The following is a 25738-nucleotide window of genomic DNA, read 5'->3' as shown; positions in this document are numbered from 1 at the left end:
CCCTTAGTTATGCTGCAATAGACGTAGGCTGCCGGGGATTCCCATGATGCATTGAGTTTTTCACCTTTCTGCATTGAATCATATCTGTTATTAATCTCTGTCTCTCTTCCACAGCATGTCTTTTATCCTGTCTTCCTTCTCTCACCCCAACCGGTCGCAGCAGATGGCCCCGCCCCTCCCTGAGCCTGGTTCTGCCGGAGGTTTCTTCCTGTTAAAAGGGAGTTTTTCCTTCCCACTGTCGCCAAAGTGCTTGCTCATAGGGGGTCATATGATTGTTGGGTTTTTCGCTGTATCTATGAAGCGCCTTGAGGCGACTTTTGTTGTGATTTGGCACTATATAAATAAAATTGAATTGAATTGAATTAAATTCTGCAGAATCCAAAAACTGCAAAGTTAATTATTTCGCTTCATCCCTTGCAAAATACCATAAAAATAATTGGGAATTTCTGAGATGTAATTTATAGTTTTCAGATATATACATCAGCTTATGTGTTTCGTTTTTAATAATGAAAAATGAGTACAAAAAACCCTACTGGTAAATACTGGTGACAGGTGACGAGGTAAATACTGGTGACTTGCCCAGAACGTAGCCCACCTTCTGCCCATTTTCAGCTTGGACAGGCACAGCTCATCCTTTAGTGCAGCTCAAGCTCTCTCTTCTGTCTTTATCCAGCTACTTTTTCACTTTTAAAGTTTGATTGTCAACTTTTCTGTCTGGAACCATAAACTGTGGAAACATTTCAGCACCTCCCTGCATGCAGCTATCAATCTTCTCTGTGTTGGAATGCAATTTGAATTCATAGATTAATAATAATATGAGTCTATCCTCTGCTTCACCAACTTTAATCTGCAGCCACAGTAGAATAACAGCTGTGCTGTGCCCAGTCCAACAGTGCACAGATAAAGCTGCACGTGCTGAACTGCAGCAGTAAACACTAAGGGGTCAGGATTCAAAGAAGCATGATGACTAAAGGAATAATCAGCAGGTTGTATTCTTAAGCTGTGAAAACCGCTTGTTAAGTAGCGATAATCTAAATACAAACCACTTCAGAAGCCAATATTTAATACATCCATTCATTTTCTTTTACTTATCCAGTTCAGGGTCACCATAGAATAAGAGGTGGAGCATAGTCTAGACAGGCCACCAGTCTGTCACATGGCTAACACAGAGAGACAGACAAACATTCACACCTGATGGTTGAAGGGGAATTTGGGATCATTAGCCTAACCCCACTAACTGCATGTCTTCATAATGTGAACGAAAATAACTGCATTCTCTCTCCAAATCAAGTCACATTTCAGGGCTGCTCTTGTAGCTTTGGATCAACAGTCATACTGCACACAGTCATAAAGACATCCAGTAAGATTTCCCATAAGAGAAAAGAGTGATGGCATCATGTCAGAATATCAGAAGGCAAGAGGAAAAATAATATAAAAAGTGCAATCTAAAGGTTTTATTGTTCCTTCAGGATATCCCACTGTTAGCTTGTCAAGCCCAGCAATACTTTATCAGACTTTCAGCATTATTAGATTGATGGGACGGTCACACTAAGCTGTGTGGAGGGATTGCTATTATGCCAAACAAAATGAAGCCAATGTGGAAATACTGTGCAGTTCATCAAATGGCAACTTGAGGCTAGTTCCAGAAATTGAGACACTCCCATGTTAACTTTACAACATTAAAAAGGATGTTTACGGCCTAGTTGGAAAAATGTTTTTGGTCTCCATCATTCCCCCTTTCTCCACCATGTTTGTGCTGTTACCTTTTGGAACATTTTGATAAAACAAGCTGACAAATATTATAACCCGCTGTTGGTAGATGACATCCAACAAGTTTTTGCTTCAGTTTTGTAACAAAATGTGGTGTATGGCTAAGCGTTGCTACGCTTTCTATATAAAGCTTTCTAACCAAACTTGCTAGTATTCTCTGATAAGTAGTAACTCCAATTACAGCTGCATTTGGCTTAAAAAAAAAAAAAAAGAACATGACTGCAGCCAGAACGCTAACACCGAGGCCAAAATATGACATCACAGTGGCTAGGTCAATTTTTTATATGCAGTTTTTGTGCTACTCTTAATAAGCAGGCAACCCCACTGCTAACGGCTGAATGTTTGAAAGACGTTCAAAGAGTGATGTAAAAAAACATTTAGCATAAACTGTTAGGCACTTGCGTCAAAGTTGTCAATATAAGTTTAAACAAAGTTTTGGACTGGGAGTCGAACTTGGTTATATAACCAAGCACTACAACACCAGCACCCTTACTCAACAATAAAACGTATAAACTCACAAATTCATTCATATAAAATTAATCTCCAACATCTCTAGCAACATTTCTTAACACATTTTTATGCCTTCTTGCTTCCTACCTGGCCTCTATGTGATCAAACAGATGTTGCCAGCGGTCGTTGACGTCCTTCAGCTTGTCATTGATCTCTGTTTCCTTTGTCTTGTTGCTGGCTGTGATGAGCTGCTCTCCAAGCTGCTTTAGGTGGGTTTTATTCTCACTGAACAGGTTGATCTCCTCCATACAGTCCTGATTGAGAAATCCAAGTAAAAAGACAGAATGATGTACTACACGTGAGCATGTAAATTTCTGGTGCACCAGCATTCTTTAAGTCTTAAAAGCTTTGAATTTAGTTTGAATTTGCGTGCCAGGAGTCTGTATCTCAGGGCCAAACGCTCAATTTTAATGCCAGAGGAGCTGTAAAGGTTTGAAACCCTCACGACGGCAATAACTGAGTTTCAGCATTCACCTTTACTAACCTCTACTCCCCCCCTTCACCCTCCATCACCGTCACTCCCATAGCACCAAATAAAAGAGGCCGTGAGATCAACACAAAACACACCCGCGTGGCCCTGCTGGGCCAGAAACAGCTGTCGTCTCTTTAACAATCAGGAGGGAATTCACAGCTTTTTGAAAAGCCCAGACAGTGCACCACACAACGTGACACATCCTGATACAAAGCAGCACAGACGGCAGTGGTGCCACAAACGAAATGCAAAAGGAAACTTTTAACGCTGATTAAAAAATCACACACATTAATATATGAGTGCATTCCTTTGTTTTACAGCTGTGAGGGGTAAAGAGTGATTCTATGACTGTTATCCTACTACTAGAAGTACTTTTGTGGGCTTGAATGGCTTGAAAACCTTACTGATGATCTCATCAGCACAGCAGTGAAACAACAGAAAGTATCTGGTATTAGACAGTGCCAGTTAGACTGCCTGATTGCTGTTGCTTTGGCTACTGTGATTAAGCATGAAGTGTTCAAAAAACCAACTACAGCACTCTGCTTCACTAACAGCAAGTGAAGCTTGAGACGATGGCAGTAAGAAATCTTATTTAACAATGTAAAGTTTTAATTAATTCTCTTGCAGACAACAGTTTAAGTTGTGGGAGTACTCAGCAGCGACCCTTGCAGCTGTGCTCAGAAACTGTTTGGTGGTTTTATGTATTTCACTACTTAAATCGGTCTTCCTGTCACTATAACTATATCGTTACCAATATACATCCTAGTTAGAACGCTTACCTTCTTGAGTTTCTCGACCATTTCCTCGATGTTGAGATCAGAGTTGTGCGCCACCTTGTTCTCCATTTGCGTCAACCACTCACACAGCTCCTTGTTCTTCTCATTGAAGATGATCCAGGCGTTCAGGCGGTCTGCGATCTCCTGTTTACGCAGGGACACCTGAGACACAAAGCGGATTGGGGGACAGAAATTAAATAAGTATCATCACTGTAAGATGCTTAGTGGTACTGTAGCTGTCTAATCTATCTTATCATTATGGGTGCAGATGCATTGTAAGCTGATTTGTGCTGATTGGGTTGTTGTTCACTTTAGCTTGGAATGAATATAGAATTTAACTCAGGCGGACCCTGGTGCTGGTGACTTCATCGTGATTTTTTTCCAAATGATTTACACTCAGACCTTTAAAAACAATAATAATCAGGCACAAATGGTGACATCCTATAAAGTCTGGGTATCCTCCAGATTATCATTAAGCATCAACATATTAAGATAATATGCACACCTGAGAAACACATGCACAGCCTTATCTAAACATGGGAGATGATATAGGATGCTTGACTTTGCCAGCTTTCATCCTAGATGTTTCTTTGGTGTTAAATGTTTATACTTTTCTGTCACAGATGTGTGCCAAGCCAAAACAGGCTAACTGCTCTGTAATAGATTACTCAGACTCACTTGGAGGATAAAGCTCCCTTTTTTTTCACGCCGTGGGCATGAACACTTCGTTTTGTATTTGGAGAAAATCATTCATTCATTCCAAACATACTTACAAGGCCTGTTTAAAAACACACTGACAAAGCTGATAGGGAAATGTTACTGAGAGTATTTTAGGCAATCTTTAGGCAATTTTCACACTTTACCTGTAAATGTGTCTCAGGTAAAATGTTTCACTTTTAATAAACATTCGTGAATGAAGAAGCCTCCACACAGTCAGAAGTGCCCATCCTTGCGATCACCTTCCCCTCCCCCAAATTCATTTTAATGCAAAAGCTCTTCTTCCTGAAACCTCTTAGCTCTTTGCAACATTTCTCTTTCGTCACCATCTGTTCCCCGTTATCACAATGCTCCCTTCACAGCCCCGCCTCCCAGACGTGTTGGTCCTTTTAGTTGCCCCTTAAAGTATTACTGAGATTTACTAACTTAACTCCTCTCTAATGGCTCAGACTTTCAACAGAAACAATAAATGAATGTGGTGAACTCAGAATGCTGATTAAACCATATCACAGCACATACAATGTACTGCAGATGTGAGAGCTGCTGCTAATCAAGTCAGATAACTTTTAGGTGCTCTTTCAAAAAGAAACCCCCCAAAAAACAAACAAATAAAACAACTTTTGACCAAATAAAGAAAATTTAGTTGCTGTATTTAACCCTTGAGCTTCTTGACAGACTATTCCTCACCCTGCAACTTCATCCTGCAATGGTTTGAAGATACTTTGTCCCTTTAAACCATGACAGTTTTTTAGACTGCGGGCCTAAATCCAAACAGTTCTGATGAGTGTTTCTGGTCTCATTATGCTTCATATCAATCTCTGTATCAGCAATGCTTTAAAACAAATTTCCCGAAGAGATTTGACTGTTTGAGTTTTAGAAAGTAAGAATCAAACGGGGGAAACAGCAATATAAAAAAAATTATTCAGGATACTGGTGAAGCAGCTTTAGCAAGGCAAATGCACCAGGAATAGAACAATCATGAGAATTTTTAAGGATAAGCCTGCTCTGATTCCAGAGTCAGACAGGAGTCATGTTTGAGCCTGCGCACACTAACCTTGAAGCAGAGTTCCTCCCACTGGCAGTGCAGGTGCTCCACCTGCTCCTGCAGCAGCAGGACATCGTCTGCAATGATGTACTGGGACAGATCCGTCTTCATGCTGCTCAGCTCCGTCAGGCTCTCAGCCCAGTCCTCCAGGGAGATCTTGTTCTTCTGCATACCATAACACAGCGATCACCACAACAAACTGTCAGGACTCCCCCCTCCTCGCCCTCTGCACTCACTCTCTCACAGCTAGTCCCTACTGTCCTCTCGCTCTGGACCTCCAGCCCCTTTTTCTTTCTCCCTCTATCTCTATCACCCTTTTCTCTCTATTTCTCCCCGCCCAGCGAGAGAGGATTAAAGGCCACAGGCTGCAAGCTGGGCTGGGGGAGGGGTGACTCTGCAGGGGGAAGGTAGGGGTTGGGGATAAAGGCTTTGGTGGGTCAGAGGGGATGAGCTTTGAGGCAAAACTATTTCAAACTTGACTTTGGTCTCCTGGGTCCAAACAGTCTGAGAACTTGTTGTAGATCCACGTTCTGATGTTTACATGTCAGTATTTTAAACAGATATTTATTAGCCCTTCACCACCTACAGGCTGCTAACACTAACATGCAGAATGTGAATATGAACTTGGAGTGCATGCATAAAAACAAAAAAACAAAACAACAACAAAAAAACTGCTGAAGAGAAAAGACAATGCATGAAAGAATAATCTGACACATTGAGAATCACATATATTCATTTCTTAGTAAGGACAAGATAGACCTTTGAAAAAACAAAACAGATATAACAAACAGAACAAATATATGTGTTTCTCCAAATGAAGAACCTTTTATCTGATCTTTTATCTTACTGTCAGAGCGGCCTGGCTGTCAGTTATTTTATAAATTATATAATTAACTCTCTGTACTAATTGCAATAAGCTGACAATCAAAACTCACCCCCTTGTTTAGTTTTTAAAAAAAATCCTAGTTCTTGTTAATAGGAACACAAATAAATGTATGTCTCCGTCCAACGATATTCCTTTTTAACAGGACTATACTGTGGTTCAGTCTCAACAGTTAAACAAAAGCACGCCCAGCTCAGAGTTCATTATTAGGCCGAAATTATTTTACTGCTGGAGTTTCCGCTAAAAAAGTGAAGCAAGAAATGCACCTCCTGTGCTTTTGTGATTAGTTATTTGGAGATGTACCTTGTAGAGCTTTGCACTCTCCAGGTCGTCATCACACTCTGGCATGGTCTGGTTCAGCCGGGTCTTCATGTCTTTAAGCTGCAGCATGCTATCTGTTAGCCCAGTCTCGCAGCGCTCCCAGTTCTAACACAATCAAAATGTATTCTTTAAAACACGTTAATCATGCAGATCAATGTGATAGGATCTTACAAAGCTGATTGAACAACAACCCATCACACTCCTTTGTCTTTTACTTCCTAAACATGCTTGCAGTCATTAATCACGACAGATTGGATTAACTTGCCTGCTCTCAGGCCATGAGAATGTGTCAGACGCTATGGGAGACAAGTAGAGGATCTATGTGTCTTTGTCCGGGCTCAATAAACAAAAACTCAACTCATCTTATAGACTTCCACGTCATATTTACCCACTGATGATACAAGGCAAAGAAAATGAGACACTGAGAAAGTAGCAGATTTACAAAGCGGCTGAACTACTATACGGCATGTGCTGTAAAAACAACTAAGGGCTAAATCTAAGAGCGATGTTTTCAGTCCACACCGAGGCTGAGGCTGATGTAACTTCCTCAGGGGATTCACTCTCACTCCCTGACACGGCCTTAAATTTCATTGATTCTGTATATCCGGTGTAATCTGACCATCCATTGACTGGAGGGTAAGGGTAGCAAAAAAGACTCATCTACTGTGGTGATAACAATTTAAAAGCCAAATACTCAAATATGATAACATGAAAAAACAAAGCCACAATATGCTCGGCTGAAAACTGTTTACTGCTGTTTTAAACTGGAGCCCATTCAAAACAAAGCATCAATAAGTTTTTTTTACCGATTAATTACCGTCCAAAATAAAGGAACCGTTTAGTCTAAAAATCTCAAACGGGACATTTTACTGGAGCTGACACTAACAGTAAAAAACAAGAAGTGGATCACTCTCTGGGCAGTATTTACTTTTATTGGAAAAGTGTTGTGTTTTGTGTGCATTTCCTATTGTTTTAAACTTACTTTAAGATGGTTTTAGTGCAACAAAAACAAGGGCAAAGTTCAGGCTTTCGCTATTTGCCCTGTTGAAACCCATTTTAATATCCTCGACGTAATTTTGAGTTCACTTATTTTTTATTGATGTGAATACAGTGCATGCATAGCAGTCATTTCATTGTCTAGTAAATTCATTAACATTTTTAGTAATCTATATCAAGTGAAAAAAGTTTTTGATCACAATTTTATTTTGTTTTTAAAATATTAAAAACATATTCAGGAACATTGTACAGGTATTCAATTTTTTTATGTATGTAAACAGTTATAACCTGTTACTTTAATGTTATTATTATAATAAAGTAATTTTAGTAATATTTAGTGTCGCTATACATCATTACCTATATGCCTATATATATGTATATATACAGAATGGCAGTAAGAAACATAATTTTAAGAAATAGCTCTATATATGATTATTATCGCTTTGACCTTCTAACCAATCTACCGTTTTGAAGGCGAGGTCAGAGGTCAAATATGACATATTTAAATCTTTGTTCGGTACTTTCAGTATTTTAACAATACTCTGTGTTTTTATTTGACAAACAGGCCAGGATACAAATATATTGACATTACTGTGCTTGCATTTAAGAAGTCACATGAATAAGAAGAAGAGTTCAATATAAATTTAAGTCAAAATACAGAAAATACAAACACACAAGCACAGATACACTGCAAAGTTTTCCTTAGTAGCATAGACTGAGTTTGAACTTGTCTCACTGTGTACCAGCTAAAAAGTTCCTAAAAGTAACCCGTTAAATCAGAACATAATAGTCACAATGATTACCTTGATTATAGCCTCGGTGAGCTCCAGTCTTTTGAACAGCAAACTGTGGAGATTGTCCCACTCCTCCTGCAGTGTCCCCAGATCTGTCTGAAGCTGAGTCTGGGTCTCCTCGTCCCCCATGGAGAACAGCTGACGGCCAACCTCCAGAGTGTTGATGAAACTGCTCTGATACCTCTGGAACAACAGCTCTTTGTGCTGAGGATGACAGTGCAGGAGATAAAACATAGAAAGGAGTGTTGAGGAAAAATGAAGCGAAGGAAGCTACTCAGCAGTGATTCATTGGGGGATGTAGTCAGCCGGGGGCTCTGTGGGGCTTCCATCTTCTTTTTTTTTAAAGGGGCAGCTTACAATAGGTCAAAGTCTTATCTTCATCCACATTCAATTCAAATCTCATCAGTCTTCCTTCATGACAGCCCAAAATAACAAAGATTGGAAACTTTACAATCGTTTCATTTTCCCTTTGCTGTAAACGCAATCAGCACCAATTTTCCCTCAGTGTTCATATCTTTAAGCAGCCGTCTGTGAGTGAGTGGCAAAGATAACGTGAACAAACAATGATTTTCAGCAAGTGTAAAAGACTCCCACAAGGATCAGTCCTCTTAACAGATTGATATTCTTATAATTTCATTCATCAGCTTGCAGTGAGTGTTTAATTCAATCAGTTTTATGGCCCTTTCAAGTGATTTCAAAATCAATTCGAAAACAGATCCCACCTGCAGGTCGTGGAGGGAGCGTCGGAGCTGCTGCAGGCTACAGCAGGTTAGTCCAGCTGAGGGGAGCAGGGTCTGCGTGTCCGCAAGGAACCTCTGGAGCTTTCTCAGGCTGCGGCTGTACAGGTGCCAGTGCTTCACCAACCCCTCCACCAAAGACCGTCGCTGGTCAGCCCGCTGTACTGCTCCCTGCCACTGCTCTCTGAGCTGGGCCAGCTTTAGGATGAAGTCGCTCCTGGATCCATCAAAATATTAAGTTGTACTTAAATTTCAAAATGAAACACTGACTGTCTAAACAAACAGAATGATTCATTGTTTTCTGAGGCCATTTGTACCAATCAAGCTAGATTTTTTTAAAACCAGGATCAGAATTAGAACAGAAACCTATACGAAGCATGGAACCTGGTGGTGATGCTAGTGAACGGTCAGTGAACAGTCAGGTAATCACCAAAGCTTTTAGGATTTCATCTTCATCAATATAACTCTATTAAATTTCATGTCAGTTCATTTCAAAGGTGTCAACATATTTCACACATCCTGGACTCAGATGGGCAGAGGGATGCTGTTTGATCTTCTCACCTGCCCTCCACCTCTCCTTTCTGCAGCAGATGAAGAGCATCAGTGATGACTGAGTGAAGGATCTGGTGACCAATGGAGAGCTCAGCCTGAAAGCGCTGAATCACAGAGACATATGAATGATTAGAAGTGTGTAGTTCAAGCTTAGATGCATCAGTAAGACTGCTAATCAGGTTTGATACCTTGTGAGTACAGAGCTGCTGTCTGAGGCCATCGTACGATCCCGCTACGTCTACAGCCAGGCTGTCCTCCATCCTCTGCAGGAACGACATCCAGCTTTCACACTTCTGCTCAAATCTCTGCTGCCTCAGCACTTCCGTCTGCAGCTCACTGTACACAAAACAGAACAGCAGGTGAAAAATGTTCTGCAACATTTTACTTTGTGAAAAGTATATTTTTAACGTTTTTTAACGTCAAAAAGCCCGTAATTCGAAAGTAAAGTTTGAAAAAAAACTGCCTCCTACAGATTTGAGTGGATTTATAAAAACAGTTGTCTGCAAAAGTTCTGTGAAATGCCCTTTGAGGCAAGGCTGCCAAACAAATGTATCCATTTAGTGATCAGCCCTAATTTGTGTTCGGTTCATTCACTGCCTTTTACACAATTACGTTTGATTGTTTTCTCTCTTTTTTAAAACTGCGAACTAAATATCTTTTTGTTTTTTATTTACTTAAAACAGGGGAAATTTACTGGAAGACAGGAAAACTGTGATGGCTGCTCAGGTATTAGTTCCCTACTCCTCGTGTTTCCTCACTGACCTGCAGGCCTCTTCAGCTCTGGCGGAGGCATCGGCCCAGCGGCGGTTGAGGAATTGCAGGCGGTGTGCCGCAGCGTCCTCTAGCGTCAGACTGCAGCTCCGCTCGTTGAGCACATCGAGGTCAGCAGACAGGCCGCTCAGCTCCATGAGGCCAGACTGGAAACATATGGTGGCGTCAGAGACTCAGGAGGGATCACAACAGTCTGGACTACCTCACGCACGGCATCACAGCTCAGGACGGTCTAAGATTACACGCTGCAGTCATGCTCTGTGTTCCTCTGTCCTCATTTATTTACCGCCACAGGGCGGCTTCCTGCTTCTTCATATTCTCTCACTGTTGTATAACATCTGCTCCTGTACATTAACTTTCCATTCAGAGGTATAAAGTCAGGCAGAGACAAAGCATACTTTTACACCCTTACACTACTAAATATTTGACACTCATATTTCTGCTTAAGTCTTAACATTTAAGAGTTACAGCTGTCAAAATCTTCTCTTTGTGTAAACAATGTCACCCAAACGTTTTCAGCACTACATAGTTGTTCAGCACTGTAAATGCACCTACAGCTCAACTGGACTGTACGAGCTCATTTTCTTTTTACAGCTTTTAAATAAATAATTTTTCACTACATACAAGACTCAAGAAAATGAAGCTGGACTCTCTTTAAGAAAACACACATTTCTATTGTAGCATAAAAGTCTCTTAATGAACAATTTACTTTGGGGAAAACAACAGAGAGCTAAACACGCAGCACAGCAGTCATTCATAAAATCTTCACGCTGTCTCACCTGGTCTGCCTTCAGAGCTGGATCCTCCAGGCGCTGCTGCCAGACCTCCAGATTCCTCTCCAGTGACTCCATCTCATTTTCAAACTCCTGCACCTGCTTAAGCTCCTCCTACACACAAACATGGCACATGGCCATATGTGTCTTAATTTATAGGTCACTGTGACGCTTTCTGGAGTCAGGTGTCAGGTGAGGAATAGCAGTGGCAGCAACAAAACAAGCAACGGTTTGTAGTAAAATACTTTAAAAAGTTTAGGTTTGTGCACATTGAACGATTGGCAGTGTTTTCATTCAAAGATTCCTGCAGGTTTACCCAAATAACCAGGCTCACTGGTTTAACCTTAAACAAAAGTTTGTACTTGATATGTGATCGGTTCAGTGTAAGCAGTTTTTAAGTGAAAATGAATAATAAGCAATAAATCCAGTCTGACTTCACCAAATCCCACAGACTCTTTCATTCATGAGGTTTTACCTGCAGGTGACCCAGGTTCCTAGACAGCTGCTGTCTGAGCTGCAGGACACCACGTGGCAACAAGCGGCACTCTGATTGGACCAGACTGGCGGCTGAAGGTTCCAGGTGGCTAATCAAGTCCTTGGAGGCTTTCAGCACCACCTCCAGGTCAGACTGCAAGGTGTCTGTCCTCTGCAAGAAAATCTGAAGCAAAGGGGGAGGCAAATGATTGGAGAGTTTCTATTATTATTATTATTTTTATTATGTTTGGTGTCAGATGGTGAATTTTTAAATGCCTGTTACAAACTGCTGGACCCTGATATGAAATAAGACATTCTTTTAATTGATTATCTCACCTGAACATTTTCTATCTTGACAGTGAACAGCTTCACTGAGTTGTCCTGTCCAGGTGTGCTGCTCAGCACAGATGTGGCATCACTCTGTAGTGCCTGCAGTCGCTCTGCCAGAGACCCAGCACACTTATCATAAACCTGCCACACAGTCAGGACCTTCTGACATCTCTGGAGCTGCTGGCCCAGAGCTCCAGTCACTATAGTCCAACTGGAAAAAACAAAACAAAAAACAACAACAAAAGATCATATTTTTCCACAGAGTTTCCACATGTGGATGTGCCTGTGTGCAGGTGTATGTGCATGCGTGTTTGTCTCACCTGTCTCTCTGCCTGTCCAGACATTTGCTGATGATGGCAGCAGCAGCAGGACTGATGTTATCTCTGAGAGAGAGGATGTTCTGACCAAGTTTGTCCCACTCTACCTCTGAGGCTTCTGTCTCCTGTTGAAGAAGCTGCATCCAATACAACAAAACAGCCATCAGTCAAAAACAAAATCCAAACATATCCAACTCAGGGTCATAGGAGCTTATCCCAGCTGCCATGGGGCAAGAGCCAGGGTATACTCTGGGCAGGTTGCCAGTCTCTTACAGGGCCAACACAGCACCTATGGGCAATTTGGAATCACTAGTTAACCCAACCCCACTAATTGCATGTCTTTGGACTGTGGGAGGAAGCTAGAGTACCCGGAGAGAAACCACGCAAACACAGGGAGAACATGCAAACTCCACACTGGTGGATGTTGGATTAGAATCCAGGACCCAGTGCTAACCACTGTCTTAATAAGCAATATGTTTTGAGTGTCCAGAAGCTCACAGTTCCAGTGACCAAATTCTCCTTATTAAACATATCTACTGCAGACAAAGAATCCAGAAAAAGTGGTGAGTTTAAACATCTACAAGTGATCGAGCTAGTATGGGTAAAATACCTGCAGCTTTTCATGGAGATCTGTGAGTGCCTGCAGGGAGAGCCGGGGGCCGCTGTAATACTTCAGAGTCTGAGATGCTCTCACTGTTTTCAGCACCATGTGACTCAGCTTCTCCTCCATGTTGCTCCATAACAGCTGAGCCTGAGTTAGCCTCTGTTTTACTGAGTCGTTCTGTAAAAGATAAGATAATCTAAAGACACCCAGGAGCAGACAAATACCTGACCTAAAACTTTTAAGTCAGAGGCATTTATCCTCTGAACTGTCCTTGTGTTACTTACCCTCTGTGTGAGAGCTGTGCAGGTCTCGATGGATTTATCGATTTGACAGATAAAATTGCAGCTCCTGTTTTCTTGTCTGCCACAAACTTTGTCTATCAGCTCCTGAAGAGCTGCAGACTTCTGCATAATCTTCTCCTCAAGATCCTGAGATAAAAGCAGAATTTAAAACCTGTGTTGATTTACTTCCCTTGTGTGGACGTGTATCTCTGAGTATTTCTTTGCAAATGACTTGACGTGAAAATTGCTCATCACGGCTGAAACATCAAATCTGAAATGTTGAAATGATGACAGACACGCTGACTGTTCACGCAGATGTTAGAACACAGACCTGGCAGACGCTGATGCTCCTCTGTAGCTCCGTCTGGCTGCTGGGTGTCTGAGCCGAGTCCATCCAGAGGTTTTGAACCGCGATCCAGCTGCTGATCCGCTGCAGTCGGGCATCCCACTCTACTCTGTTCCTCAACTCCTGTTCAACCTCCTGAATCTGAACACCGCACACGTTGTCAACAAATTACAAACATCTCCTCTAATGATCAACAGTGTGTGATGTAGGAAGGTTTATAGGCAGGACCTTTCAAACTTACCTTAGAGTTGATTTTTTCCTGCAAGCTGAGCCACTGATGGTTGAGGCGACCCTGTTCATCTGCATACTGGTTTTGTTCGTAGCGCAACCTGTGGTCCTTCTCATTACTATTTGACTGTAATGGCTGGTTCACGTAGTCCACTGTAATCTGATGTGCACACATCTCTGTCTGAGACTCCTGAGAAATATGCCATGGATAAATACACAAGTAAACCAACAAACGTCTCTTGATCAGATCAGATCAGCGCTAATAATACTCCACTATCCCACTGAAACAGCATAATTAATACAAACATGTAAGCCCGCACCACAACCACCACCATCCATTCTACCTTGAAGTATTTCAGGAACTGGGCGAGATCATTGTTGGTGCAGGAGTTTTTGTCGATTTTGTTGCAGTACTCCTCCAACTGACACTCAGCTGCTCCGAGCCAGGCCTGCAACTCCAGCAGCGCCCCCTGCTGTGTCTGCACCTCTAACCATCGCTGCAATGAAGTCCAAAAAATAAATTAATTTAAAAAAACCATTGCATACTGTTGTCATTGTTTAATGGCCTTTAATCAATTGTTTTCATTTATAAGCTTTCAGTTAATCCACAATGGTGCTATTAGCAAAGACAGTCCAGGTTTAAAAGGAAGTGAGTGAAAATCTTGAAGTAGGGGGGACAGAAGACTTACAAATGACAGGAGCTGACCACAAAGTGAACAGAGGCAGAGGAAATGAGGATTTCAGAAAGAGAACAAGGAAGGGGGTAGAGCTGAGACGAGTGGAGGTGGGAGGTGGGAAAGTAAAGAAGAAAAAGAGTGGATGAACGAGACTGAAAGAGGAGAGAGGAGCAAAAGACAGACAAGCAGAAAAGAAAAAAAAAGACACAGAGAGGTTCATAGGTGGTTTCACACCAAAAAGAGAAGAGAGGTGAGAAGAGCCCTCAAGATGGATGATTATAATTGGTGGCAGCAAAACTGCACCAAACTTTGTCGAGCTAAAGCCAGAAAGGTTCTGTGAAAGTATAACTTCTGACATTTAAATACATCCACAGATAAGAGGGTGTCTGGCACATAGTTTGTGTATTACAATATTCAGCATTTAAGAAACTCCATCGCTCCAACACCCTTCAGGGAGATCTGGGGTCAGATGTACTAATGTATTGGACCACGTTGCACTGTCTGCATTTATAAAGAGAGCACAGTTACAAGACTGCATATAAGAGGTGACCGATCCTGTTGGATGTGTATTTCTAGGAGTTTCTACGGTGGCTCTGAGAGGTCAAATGCACTGCAATGTAAGAAAAGAACAGCAAATAGAACAAAAATGTTGCAAAAACACTGAAAATAAAACTGAAAACAATTAAAGTAGAAAAAACGAAATCTCACAAAACTCAATGCAGGTGTTTTTGAGGAGACATTAATGAAAGTGCTACAGTAGTCACCAAAAACTGCACTATGACCAGTGTTGGTCAAGTTACTTGAAAAAAGTAATCAGTAACTAATTACTGATTACTTCCCAAAAAGGTAATCCCGTTACTTTACTGATTACTTATTTTCAAAAGTAATTAATTACTTAGTTACTTAGTTACTTTTTAAAAACACGATTTATAACCTGAATAGGTGATAAAGCGATAGATCTTTCAGCCCAATTCTACTTTTTCTGCATAATCCATCATACAAAATGTAATCAAATGGAAAAGTCTCTTTTTAAAACTTGTTTTATTAGTTTTAGTTTTTTAACTTTATGCATCAAGCAAAAATTTAATTATATGCACCATTCTCTGACTGGAAGAAATTTGTTTAATACTTAAACCTATTTTCTGCACATTCCAGCACATAAAATAAAATAATTTTTTTGGGTTTTCCACTCACTCTTTCAAATAGATGCAAGTAAAACACAGCAGAAAATAAATAACATCAAAGACTAGCGGTCCTTTTGCTCTATTTTCACCTGTAAAGCAGGAGTGGGGTAGGCGGAGGTTTACCCTGGTGCAGGTGTGCCGCTGCGGTCAGTGGAAGAATCCGCGAGTTTCTCTGTGAGTTTCCCATTACGTCCTTGCGCACTCGGTGCTTGCTTGGAAGTTTAGGGGTTTTTTTTCGCTGTAAAAAGAAGTTTTCTTCCCACGCACAGCGGACACTAATGTTTTTGTCACTTTTTATGGAATCAAACTCAAAGTAAGATCAGTACTTCCACGCTTTAAACGCTGCATGCTCATACTCTCTCCTGCACTTGATATATTATCCACTGTTGATCTGCACACAGCTGTTGTCACAAACGTCGCACTTGCTTACGTCACTGTCATGAGACATTCTCGCAAAAAAATCACGGTTTTAGTAACGCAGTTACGCAGCGTTCCTACGGGAAAGTAACGGTAATCTATTTACCGATTTTGCAATAGTAATCCCTTACTTTACTCGTTACTTGAAAAAAGTAATCAGATTACAGTAACGCGTTACTGCCCATCTCTGACTATGACACACTTTAAAGAAGTGAACGGTTCACCAGTGTTGTGAGGGATAAAAATATGCAGGTAATGTGTATTTTAATCACATGATTCATGTAAGAATGTAATTGCATACTTGTCACATTCGCAACTGTTTCCTCATGTTGTTTTATCCCCCAAAACCCTTTTTTGTGTTTTGTGAGTTTTGTTTTTTGGTCAGCTTTTGTAGCATCTTTTTCCTGTTATGTTTTATTGAACTTCCATTCTGTTTTGTGTGCTTTTTCTATTTACAGTTTTTTTCTTGCGTTACAGTGTGCTTGACCTTTCAGAGCCACCGTTATTTCTGTTCTTGAGATCCAAAATACAAGGAGAATATTTAATTGAAGTGCATTACTGCTATATGTGGCAAATTAAAAAAAAACAAAAACATGTAGAATATAGCATGCTGAATATTTTTTATTGGAGTTCTATATTGAAATGAACTGCCTGTGTTCAGAAAACAGCGCAACTTTTGTAAAATGCTGAATAGTTTAACTTAGAGAAGTCACAGTCTACATGGGGGGGAGATCCTCACCTTGTGCAGAGTTTGTTGAATAACAGGCACATCAACGAGAAGACTGGACCAGTCCAACTCTATCTGTCTGAGCTGAGTGTTGATGGAGCACATATCTATGTCAGAAGTCTTGGGCAGAGGAGTCCCTTTATCCTCAGGATCTCTTTCTGAGTGTGCTTCCCTCAGCTGCAGCAGCTGGGACGAAGAACCGGTCACTGCCACCTTTACTTCAGATTTGGCCTCCAACTCTTTGGTCAAAGCCTGCATTAAAAATCTTACGTTAGTCTGTTCTCCATAATTGCATTGTGGTCTCTGGAAGAGCTGCTAATGAGCAAAAGTTGGTCAAAGTGCTAGAACTAAAATATTTTTAAAAAAACTAAAAAACAATGGTTTCAACTCTTACTCACCACAGACTGGAGGTAGAGCTCACGCCTCTGTTCAACATCCATCTCCTCACTGGATGAGACAGTGAGCTCACTCCATCTATCGATCCGTTGTCTAGCCTCATTCATCCACTGAGACAGCGCGGCAGAGCTGTGACGAAACCTGATTTTTGGGCAAAAGTTGCACATTTAAAAACAAGTTGACACAACATCATACCAAAAGATCTTTTACTATCTAATATTGGGGTTTTCATTGCATGCAACCCTATTTTAAATTTAAATTTAGATTGACAATTTTATTATTATTTCATCTCAATATAAACCACACTAAACATTTCTAAAATATGATATGAGCTTAAACTAAACTACACGCAGTCTAGTCTAAGTTCAGGACAAGTTCCAACTTTCTATGTCAGACGGCCCGGACTTTCATGCTTTTCATCAGTCACCTGCTCTTCAGTTTCCTTCCTTTGTCAAAGTTGGTGCGTTCATGCTCCAGCCTCTTGTGCAAAGATCTCCAGCGAGCCTCCAGTTTACAGACAGACACACCCACTCCACTAAAACCCGCTCTCTGCAGTCGCCGGCCTCCCTCCAGCATCTGACTGACCCGCGCTTCATTCTCCTCCAAAATGCGATGCAGCTCCTGCAGTCAGACAAGGAGAACTTGCATATCACTGCACAGACCCATGAAATGAATTCATACATACATGCGTGAATATTCACTCAACTCAACACAAAGGCTAATGCTCAGAGCGATACAAAAATCTTTGTGAGAAGTCACCTTTTGTCTGCTGGCTACAGTCACAGAAGGGCATTAGAGATTTCAGACTCATCATCTTATCACAATTAAAATAAATCAGGTTTGCTAACTCTCATGCAACTGGTATGTAAGACTAAGGGTGAAGGTTTGTGCTACTTTTCAATTTCACTTTCATCTAAGATAATAACCCTGATAGTGAACAAAGGACAACTTTAAAGCCAAACAAGTTTCATAAAGACAGACCTCAAAAGAGAGTTTGTAACAAGTTATGAATGAGACTCACTACTGAATACATGCTGACATTCGATGTTAAACAAAATTTTAACGAGACCTTAAGCTGAGCTGTTACTATTAATCTCATGCAGATTTGGTTACTGAACTAGAGCAAAGATGCAGGAGAAGACAACCTCTATGTTTATGTTTTTATCTATTTTACCACATATATATTTTTGTTGACTATAGACCATTCTGAGGTGCATTTCAAAACTGATGCGTTGCCAGTCTGGAAGCAGAACAACAGTGAACAGAACCAAAATTACATTTGGTCAGAAGTCTGTGCTTGGCTAAAAATTCACATCAAAGCCAAGGAGCATCCTGTACCCCTACAGAAACAACCTATTAGGGTGTATTTAATTGATCTAATTAGGTTTTGAGTGCAGTGCACAAAGTACAGCATAGAGCTTGCCCAGATAGATAGAATGGAACATTGCTTGATGTGCTCTGTACTCCAGTTGGCTGCCTGTTAGTAAATTCGATGGTCAAAAAACACATTTATTAATAAAAATGATCCCTTGTAGATGGAATAGAAAATAGAAAATACCTTGTAGCTGAGAGGCTTCTCTGATTCCTGCTCAGATCCCTCAGGGATTTTGGGAAATGATGTCTCAATACTTCTCATCAAGGAGTCGGACCATGCACTGTCCTTCTCCCATTGTGACCACATCTGAGGCAGACATTGTGATTATCAGTGATGGTTATGTCATTAAAATCAATCCTCATTCTCATTTCTCATTTGTGGTGCCTTTAATAGCCTATATGTGTAAATCTGTCATCTAGTGAACAAGTTAATGAATTTGGGGGATTTTTGGTGGCCTGGACAGATTAAGGCAAACTTTAGGCATAGAGGTGTCAGTAGGTTCCAGTGGAAGTGCTTTTCAGAATGTATAACGGCAATCACATTCCACTTTGATGGGAGATGCAAGGTGTGGCTTCCATGAAATCTCTCTCTTCATTATTGTATGTACTGTATTTCTCTTTCTTTACTTGAAAGTCACTTTGCAAGTAAGCTACATTGCACCTACCTCTAATGTTTCCTGCATCTTGGTCCCTTTCTCCAGTCCATCCTGCTGCAGTCGAGCCACCTGGTCCTGCAGACCCTTTATTGTAACCTCCCTATTTTCTAGGGGCATATCTGAAACTCTATTGGTCAGGTACTGCAGGATTTCAAAGTGATCGCCCAGGAACTGGAAAAACCTCTGATTAAGAAAAAGTAGACATGAAAATCATAATCTATTGTCTTATTTCAATGGGACTCTTTTTTTCCACCACACTAACCATATGACTGCTTAGCTTCTTCTGGAGCTGGGCCCTGCTCCGGAGCTCTGTGTCAGGCTGCTGAGGGAAACTATCAGAGCCCAGACTGAGCAGCTCCTCAAAGCTGCGGACCAGCTGCTCATATTGCTTCTGCAATTCCACGCCGCTCTTCAACTCCTCACAGTGGGAACGGACACCGCCCACTACTGTCTCCAACTCACCCTGTACAACAGGAGGACAGAAAATTTGAAGATTTAAATGCTCTTGCATCATCTGAATAATTCAGTTTCTGAGTATTCTTAAACTTGCCTCTCAGTATTTAATGGGCCACCTTGGTGACCTACGTAAACGTATAAACACTAAAGCCCACATTTGACACACTCGCTAACACACCTGCAGCTGTGTGGCCTGGTGGATGAGAGAGGCAGGCAGATTGTGTTGGTCAGCCTCGACCTGCTGCTGCAGAGACTCCTGGATGTGAGCAGCAGCCTGACAAATAAACACACCAACAATTAAAACCTGTAGAGATTTTGATAATAAACAGTCAATTTAGAGTCGACTGATCTATTAACAGAGCAAATTACCAATATAACAAGTAAGCTAAAACTTATCTCAATTGAAGTTAGATATTATGTCTTCTTACTTTCTCTATTTTTATCAGTATTAATAAAGCAATTTACTGACTGATTTTAAAACACATGCAGACCTGTTTCTCTGCACTGTCCTCCTGCAGGATCCTGAGCTGCTTTTCTCTGCTGGCCAGCGCGATCTGGACCACAGGAAGTAGTCTGCACAGATCATCAATGCACTGCTGACCACACTTTAACCCCGGGACATTGCTGACCTTTGACCCCTGAGAAACAAGCTCACTGCCAAGGGTGGCAAGCTCTGCTGAGAGACTCTGAAAAGGAAGATGAATAGTAAAGATCCTTCTTTTAGTTAAGCTTTAACTAACAGTAAGATGCATTATTGATATTTCACTTATAATTTTTTCCCAAAAGGGTCGATAAAATGTCAGAATTAAGAACACTGAGCCATAAAAATTGCAGTGTGAAGTTAAAAGCTGATATGGTTGCACAAAAAGTTAAGGATAAAAAAAACACATCATGACACTTCCCTTTAAAGGTAATGTCAGTGTCTACAGAAATAGCTCACGGAAAGTAACAACAAGCCTCACACTGATGCTTCAGAAAATGAAGGGGGATCATTAAAGTCACTATCACGCCTCAGATTTTTCAGCCATAGATGCAGGAATGCTGATGATGACAATTTTGAAACTGAAAACAACCGTAAACATCTGATGTTAAGTGCTTCTTTGCAGTGAGGCGTCTCACCTGTAGGTGAAGCAGCCTCAGCTGGGGTTCTTCTTCATGTGTCACCAGAACAGGTGAGCACAGCATGCTTTTCATTGAGTCCAAGCACAGGGATGCTCCATGCAATACATGAAACAAACCTTCATCAACGGTCTGATGGGTTCCCTCAGCAGGGCAGGCCTGGGTATGAAAGATGAGCAAAACCGTTAGCAGGGTCATGTTAACAATTTATTAAAATTTGGCCTACATCCACAAAGGTTTTCTTTTAGGCTATTTGTTTCAGTTTTATGCAAGGCTGAGTTGATTTCCTTTCATCTTTTACTTTACTACTATAATTTTTTTAATGTTTTTTAAAGTGGACAATAGCAAATTTCTTGATCAAATATTAAAGCGAATCAGCCCAGGGACCTCAATTTATTAGAATTTTTAATATTATGCATATTGACGTTTAGTTGGTGTTGTCCAACTGTTATTTTCCATACTGTGATTCTGATACTTAATTGCCTGTAAGGTGTCCTTGAGTGTCCTAAAAGTTGCATATAAATAAATTATTATTGTTATTATTATTATTATTACATTAAAACATGCATCAGTTATATTATTGGTGCTGCATTAAAGATTGTTTCACTTTTCAGTCCTGTGACAACTCAAAATGAGGTCCAGCCTTACCTATAAACTATAAATACCTTGGAGTACACATTGACAATAAACTGGACTGGGCTAAAAACACCACAGCACTTTACAGGAAGGGCCAGAGTCGTCTCTATTTTTTGAGGCGACTGAGGTCCTTCAACATCTGCCAGAAAATGCTGAGGATTTTCTATGAGTCTGTTGTGGCCAGTGCGATCCTCTATGCTGTTGCATGCTGGGGGAGCAGGCTGAGGGTCGCAGATGCCAACAGACTTAATAAACTGATCCGTAAGGCCAGCAATGTTGTGGGGATGGAGCTGGACTCCCTCAAGGTGGTGTCGGAGAGGCGGATGCTGTCCAAGATAAAGACAATGTTGGATAACACCTCCCACCCACTCCATGACATGCTGGTCAGTCACAGGAGCTCGTTCAGTGAGAGACTGAGATTACCGAAAAGCACCACTGAACGACACAGGAAATCTTTCCTGCCTGTGGCCATCTCCCTGTACAACGCATCCACTTAACACACTGTTTGCTACTACAGCTACACATGTTTCTTTTCCAACTATTTATTTATGAGTGACTTATGTATGTATATATATGTATATATTATACTATTCTTAGTTAGTGTATTGTCTGTCTTGTCTTAATGTTGGTTTAAAATGGAGCACTGTAACAAAAAATAATTTCCCCCAGGGATCAATAAAGTATTCTGATTCTGATTCTGATACCTATACCTTGTAATTATTTGATAAGATGACACTGATCCCAGTGCTAAGATCAATATTATACTTTGTTGGTTTTCTTATTGATTTTTGATCTTTCGGGGAGAAAAAGTGGGCTCAGATTTTCAGCATCAACACCACTGAGTCTGAACACAGTGTAAAAACTGTGGCTGGAATTTGTTTATTAGTTGTGTTTTGGATCACATCACATATTTACTGATCACATAAAACTCTTTTCTTTCAGATCTCATACATTGTTTATGCCACTGATAATGCAAGCTGCATAACTTAATAGAAAGCTAATTTAATACAATTACATTTAACTGGTTATAGTTACAAATAATTCTAAATTACATATTACCTTTAAAGGGAATATAAATTTAGGAAGCTAATCATCTCACATCCCTTCAGCTTTATCTCAGGCTCTCTAGTCTTGAGAAGAAAACCAGCAACTGGCCTCGTGTAACAGCTTCTATACTCTCTGACAAACAGCCCTAATATAATGGCTCCTCACCTGATTCAGAAGCTCTGCAGATGTGTGCCCCAGCTCTCTCAGATGGCTGATGCAGGTCTGGAGCTCTTTCAGGTTTTTTCTGGCAATCATGCATCCTGCTGTTCCATTGCTACGCTTCACAGATGAGTCTGTCACCTTCATAAAGAGAGAGAAAGAGAGAGCCACACAGACAGAGAGAGACGGAGAAAAACATCAGAGGAAAAGTTAGAGACACACGCTACTCTAATCATGCCCTGCAGGAGTTCCCATAACACCAACGAGACAACAAAGTGGCATCTGCTCAAAGAAGGTGATAATCAAGCATGGCGAGAACACCGATTTGTCCCTTTCTCTCTTGTATTTGAAATGTGATAATCAAGCACCTCAGTCTCACGATGAAGGCCTTACCTCGGAGGGAGGAAGCAGCCAGCTCTCTTCCAAAGCCAGCAGCTGACTGTGAAGGTGATCCCACTTCTTCTGAGCCGAATCCTCCTCCTCATCAGCCGCAGCAGGAGGCGACCTGCAGCCAGAGAACAAGCTGAAAATTAACACTTCATCTCACTCCAGCTTTCTTTCTTTCTATATAGATTGAAGTTGAATTAAGAAAATACTGTAGTCTTTTTCTTCGTCCTATAAGTAAAATACCTTATTTAAAAATGTAAATGTATGTTATAATTTAAAACAACTAAAACTCTGTAATATGTGTTTGACAACAATTTAATAGAGTGAAGAAGCTGTTTTGCCTTAGTGAGAGCTGGCTGTGGTCCTCGGACTCCTGGCGGTAAAGCAGCGCTCTGCTGCCATGCCTGGCGATGGCCTGAGTTAGTCCTCTTTGTTCACTGAGCTCGTGCTCCAGCTCCTACACAAAAGTAAAATATCAAGTTTAACAATTTTAACTGTTTATATTTGATACAATGTCTGTGTGTCTGTGTCACTTCACATACTGACACAAATTAAAAGCCATACTTCATCTATTAGCGGCGGCTTATTGTCAAAGCAGCCATTTATTTTACTTGAATCGCTCCCTTTCTAATTATTTCCCGCTAGCTATTAGGTCAGTGGTTCCCAAAGTGGGGGGCACAGAGCCATTGCGGGGGTGCGGTAAAAAAAAAAAAAACCCTGCTTGGACACTGCTAGCATAATGGACAGGTCTTTGACGGGGCTCCCGCACAAAGCAAAGCAGAGGATGAAGCGTCGCCAAATATGCTTCCAAACCAACTTCTTTCCAAACCAAAAACTAGAAAATATGACGAGGCATATGTTGCCTTCGGCTTCACCTGCACAACGGCGGTGCCAAGGTAGGCCTCCCCGACAGAATTTGTTTCCCCTGCATTGGGAGCACGCTGGGCTGTGCAAATCGTGGCCGAACAGTAAACACATTCTTGATTTTTAGCTCACAAACACTTATTATAATGAAATTTTGGCGATGTTAGCTCTTTATACAGTGGGATACAAATACTATCAAGCTGATGCTGCCACAATTTGCTCCCACTGTTCAAATCATGGTATGTTCATGGTTTCTCTTTCTTTTTCTCTCAGCTTTTCAGCTCCACCTTTTGGCTTTTCTTAGCCTCTACGAGGTGCACTCAGTGTTGCCAACTCATCAGTAAGGAAAATCGCTATTGGCTGTCCTAAAAGTCGCTAGAAGTCGCCAAATGACGCCATCATCTAATTTGCATAATTGATCATGCTAATGTAATTGTAACTAACCTATGTTGTTGGAGAGAGAAATAACATCGCGGAAGAGACATAAAGTGAGTAAAAAACGTCCTAAATGCAGTTAGAATTTATTTAGAACTACAAATCTTTACCCTGGCCTGGACCGGAAAAAGTGACCCGAAATTGGCACTCTGGTGGAGTTACTTTGTGTGTGAGAGTGTGTGTTTATAAGTAGTTTTAAACCTTGTGATCCACAAAACAGCAAAACATTAAAAGAAGAATTGACTGCGTTACAGTCAGTGCGGGAGCAGCGGCTTCGCTCATGCGCGATTCATTTGCCGTTTGGACGCATAGGTGTGAACATCTCCTGCCCTGATAGCAGTTGAGGGAGGACTATCCTCCGCCTGGGAGCGCTTTGGCACGGGTGAGGTGCCCAAGGCAGCACCGCTGCTTGTTGAGAGTAAGAGCAACACGCCCTGTCACGTCAAAAAGTCGTCATAAATAAGTCTCCAATAATACCAGAAAAAGTCGCCAGATTTGTCGCTAGTCGCTTTTTAGAAAAAAAAAGTCGCTAAGGGGGTCTGAAAACTCGCTAAATATAGCGACAAAGTCGCTAAGTTGGCAACACTGGGTGCACTGACGGGCAGGGAATGTAGGGGAGATTTGATTGGGCAATCCAGTGTCAGTAATGAAAATTAACCAATGGGTTGCTCAGGGGTTGAAGTATGCAGAAAGTGCCACAGCTAAAAACTTATTGATATTAACAAAATTAAATACTGACATCCACCTCTGATCCTATGTACTTATGTCACAGGAAAACGTGAAAACATGCTGGTAGAAGGGATTTTTAATGCCCCAGGATGTTCTGAATGTTTGCATTTGGGTGAAATACACAAAAAGCAGTCAGACACATGAAATACACAAAATCCCACACCACTGGAACCTAACATCAAAGCAGCTAATGGCATCAGTACCTTCTGCTGCTGCAGGCTGCTCTGTCTGAGAAGTTTGTTTTTAGGTGATGAGAAGATCTCTTGAACACTGTTGCTGCGCCTCACTTTAGACTCAAGCTGGCAATCTGCCTGAGAAACTAAATGCTGTGGAAAAACAGGTGAAATGTACACACAAGAATGAAAGCTAAAGAGTTTATCAGTATCACTTCAACTGTACGAGTTCTTGAAGGTAGCAGCTTTAAGAAACAAGTCTAAATGCAAACATGTACGCGATGTGTTGCTTATGAAAGGACGCCACTATTGAGCTGCTGGTGAGCCTGCACTAGTTTATCTGCAGAGCTGTTAATAATTATCAAAGGCAGACTTTGCCACACAGTACCTAGTGTGACGTTACTTTCAGCGGCACAGTTGTAAACCTGCAACCTCAGTTAAAGTTTGTAAGCAGGACTAGAGAGCGTGCAAGAACACAGACTGAAAGAATATAATACGTTATGCTGCTTTGCTTTTGATGATAAATCTTAGTTTGAAATTATCCAGGAACCTAAAGGGACAGTTTTTCAGAGCAAAAGTGAAGTTAATTTAACATAAGAATGAAT

General features: G+C 41.1%; 1 protein-coding gene across 2 annotated transcripts in view; it reads right to left on the bottom strand.

Moving 5' to 3' along the window:
• LOC146611609 (nesprin-2-like) overlaps window positions 1–25738 on the bottom strand; it is a 53581-nt gene that overhangs the window by 23926 nt on the left and 3917 nt on the right. For both annotated transcript variants that reach the window (XM_085343072.1, XM_085343071.1), the window contains exons 3-33: window positions 25164–25286; window positions 23274–23389; window positions 22939–23050; window positions 22552–22686; window positions 20704–20862; window positions 20076–20270; window positions 19763–19858; window positions 19391–19591; window positions 19138–19311; window positions 18657–18779; window positions 17526–17719; window positions 17101–17239; window positions 16715–16954; window positions 14042–14194; window positions 13711–13887; window positions 13455–13610; window positions 13127–13270; window positions 12849–13019; window positions 12242–12375; window positions 11928–12132; window positions 11593–11775; window positions 11124–11231; window positions 10336–10490; window positions 9762–9909; window positions 9583–9677; window positions 9007–9238; window positions 8294–8488; window positions 6477–6599; window positions 5300–5455; window positions 3532–3690; window positions 2368–2534 (exon numbers count right to left, since the gene is read on the bottom strand). In XM_085343072.1, the coding sequence (XP_085199198.1) occupies window positions 2368–2534; window positions 3532–3690; window positions 5300–5455; window positions 6477–6599; window positions 8294–8488; window positions 9007–9238; window positions 9583–9677; window positions 9762–9909; window positions 10336–10490; window positions 11124–11231; window positions 11593–11775; window positions 11928–12132; window positions 12242–12375; window positions 12849–13019; window positions 13127–13270; window positions 13455–13610; window positions 13711–13887; window positions 14042–14194; window positions 16715–16954; window positions 17101–17239; window positions 17526–17719; window positions 18657–18779; window positions 19138–19311; window positions 19391–19591; window positions 19763–19858; window positions 20076–20270; window positions 20704–20862; window positions 22552–22686; window positions 22939–23050; window positions 23274–23389; window positions 25164–25286 (4868 nt within the window). The remainder of the gene's footprint in view (window positions 1–2367; window positions 2535–3531; window positions 3691–5299; window positions 5456–6476; window positions 6600–8293; window positions 8489–9006; window positions 9239–9582; window positions 9678–9761; window positions 9910–10335; window positions 10491–11123; window positions 11232–11592; window positions 11776–11927; window positions 12133–12241; window positions 12376–12848; window positions 13020–13126; window positions 13271–13454; window positions 13611–13710; window positions 13888–14041; window positions 14195–16714; window positions 16955–17100; window positions 17240–17525; window positions 17720–18656; window positions 18780–19137; window positions 19312–19390; window positions 19592–19762; window positions 19859–20075; window positions 20271–20703; window positions 20863–22551; window positions 22687–22938; window positions 23051–23273; window positions 23390–25163; window positions 25287–25738) is intronic.

Source organism: Diplotaxodon limnothrissa, linkage group LG19 (genome assembly GCF_057381915.1).
Source record: "Diplotaxodon limnothrissa isolate DT_005_m linkage group LG19, D_limnothrissa_male_GT1.1, whole genome shotgun sequence".
NCBI classification, from domain to species: domain Eukaryota; kingdom Metazoa; phylum Chordata; class Actinopteri; order Cichliformes; family Cichlidae; genus Diplotaxodon; species Diplotaxodon limnothrissa.
Note: the sequence above shows the minus strand (reverse complement) of the source record. Positions and strands in the feature narration are given on the sequence as shown.